Below are 1805 nucleotides of genomic sequence, written 5' to 3' on the forward strand. Positions count from 1 at the left end.
GCCAAGGTTAGGGGAAAAATATTATCTGGAGCAATGTTAAAGTCTCCTCCCATACAAATTATACCAGACGGATATTTGTTTAGCCAAAAGACAATTTTGTCTTCAATCACTTCAAACAGAACCCTGTTTTCATTTGAAGAATTGTAACCATACATGTTAATAAAAAAAAAGAAAATATTATTAGTGTAAAGAACCAAAAAAAGAAAATGCCCGTAAGGGTCACAATAATGATGTAAAACATCACCAGCAAACTTATTCTTTAGTGTTAAAACACCTGCCGAATGTTCAGATCCATGAGAAAACCATGCATCACCTCCCCACTGTGATTTCCAGAAGTTACAGTCATTTGCAGTTGAGTGAGACTCTTGAAAGAAACAGAAATCGGTATTGTATTTCTTCCCAAAAAGAAAAATAGCTTTACGCTTCACAGAATCTCTCAAACCCCTGGCATTTAGAGAGATAACAGAAATAGAAATAATGAACAAAAAAAATTACAGAAAGTGCAAAAAGAGCACAACAAGTAGTGAGAATAAACCTGAGGAATGTAGCTCAGCTGAACATACTGAAAGAAAATCCTACTGTCAAGGCATGACAACTGGTTGCCGAAAGAAAGTACATTAACAAAAATATGAGCCGTAAAAATACAGAAGCATCATCCGTAGATGTGATCGTAGCTGATAATCGAAAACTTAGTTCGTAGAATTCGTAAAGATCGTCGACGATAACCTGGTCCGCAAAAGGGAGTTAAGTTTGTAAAAGAAAGTCTGACTCTTATTTTTATTTATTTATTTCTCAGCAGACGTAGGCAGATGGATCTCAATGCCATTAATGAAGGCGCGTGCACCCACGTAGTAAGCAGCTTTTCCAGCTGCGCGTGCTTCTTCTATCATAGGCCACAACTTCTTTCGTCTTTCTCGGTCTAGTGGAGTAAGGTCTTCCATAAACCGCATTCCGTTGTCCTTCAGATAAGCCGAAGACTTCGCTGCCTTCCACACAGCATCCCTGATAATGCGTGAGGTAAACTGTACTATGACAGCACGAGGGACAGATTTGCTGCCAATTTGATTCTGCTTTTTCCCCAATCTGTGAACTGAGTCTATAGCAAATAAGAATGTGCCCTTCCCTTCAGGATATGTTTGCTCACATATGCGGATGACTTCATCCCTGATGTTCTCTTTCTCTTTTTCTGGAACCCCTCTCAGCCGAAGATTCCAGCGCCTCGAATATCTCTCCAGCTCAGCTAAACGAGTTTCACACGTCTCAATTCGCTGCTCCCCGAGTTGCAACCGAGAAGCTAGGTGGTCAACTTTCACTTTCACATCTTTGACTTCAGCAGAGACAAAGTCCACAGTCTTTTTCAGGCCCTCAATTTTCATAGCGTTGTTACTCACCAACTTCTCGAGAGAATCAGAGCGCTCGTTAATCAGTGATGAAATGGATGATAACATCGCGACCACATCTTCCAAAGTTTCCATTTTCCCTTTCTTAGAAGCAGGTTTAGTTGGAGTGTCGGGAAGAAGAGTTGAGCAAAGAGTATCCAGAGTATGTCCAGAACCGGGATCAGTAACAGCAGAAAGTGCGTAGTCGTGCATGTCTACAGATACGTCCATCATACTTTTCGCCCGTTTTTTACGTTTTTCAGCACTTTTTGGCATATTTACGCAACAATTACATCCTTAATAAAACACACACCGAATGCGTAAGGTAACCAGTTGAAAACAGACAGTTTACTTGAGTTATAGTAGTTTTTGTCAGCAGAGCTACTAAAAGTTATCTTAACATGCCGCCATCTTGGAGCCGCCTCC

The 1805-nt window shown here is 40.6% G+C and overlaps 1 protein-coding gene across 1 annotated transcript; it reads right to left on the minus strand.

Annotated features, from left to right (window-relative positions):
* Positions 1 to 720: 720 nt before the first annotated feature.
* On the minus strand, positions 721 to 1799 carry LOC107739197 (uncharacterized). Its single transcript, XM_016551221.1, has one exon. The coding sequence runs from the start codon at positions 1653 to 1655 to the stop codon at positions 786 to 788; it is 870 nt and encodes a 289-aa protein (XP_016406707.1). The 5' UTR covers positions 1656 to 1799; the 3' UTR covers positions 721 to 785.
* Between the last annotated feature and the right edge of the window lie 6 nt (positions 1800 to 1805).

The sequence above is a fragment of the Sinocyclocheilus rhinocerous genome, unplaced genomic scaffold (assembly GCF_001515625.1).
Source record: "Sinocyclocheilus rhinocerous isolate Xijiao unplaced genomic scaffold, SAMN03320098_v1.1 scaffold2630, whole genome shotgun sequence".
Lineage (NCBI taxonomy): Eukaryota > Metazoa > Chordata > Actinopteri > Cypriniformes > Cyprinidae > Sinocyclocheilus > Sinocyclocheilus rhinocerous.

Bases quoted from the DNA above. Each gene is read 5' to 3' on its own strand.
- LOC107739197 (XM_016551221.1), bottom strand. From the start codon at position 1,655: ATGCCAAAAAGTGCTGAAAAACGTAAAAAACGGGCGAAAAGTATGATG.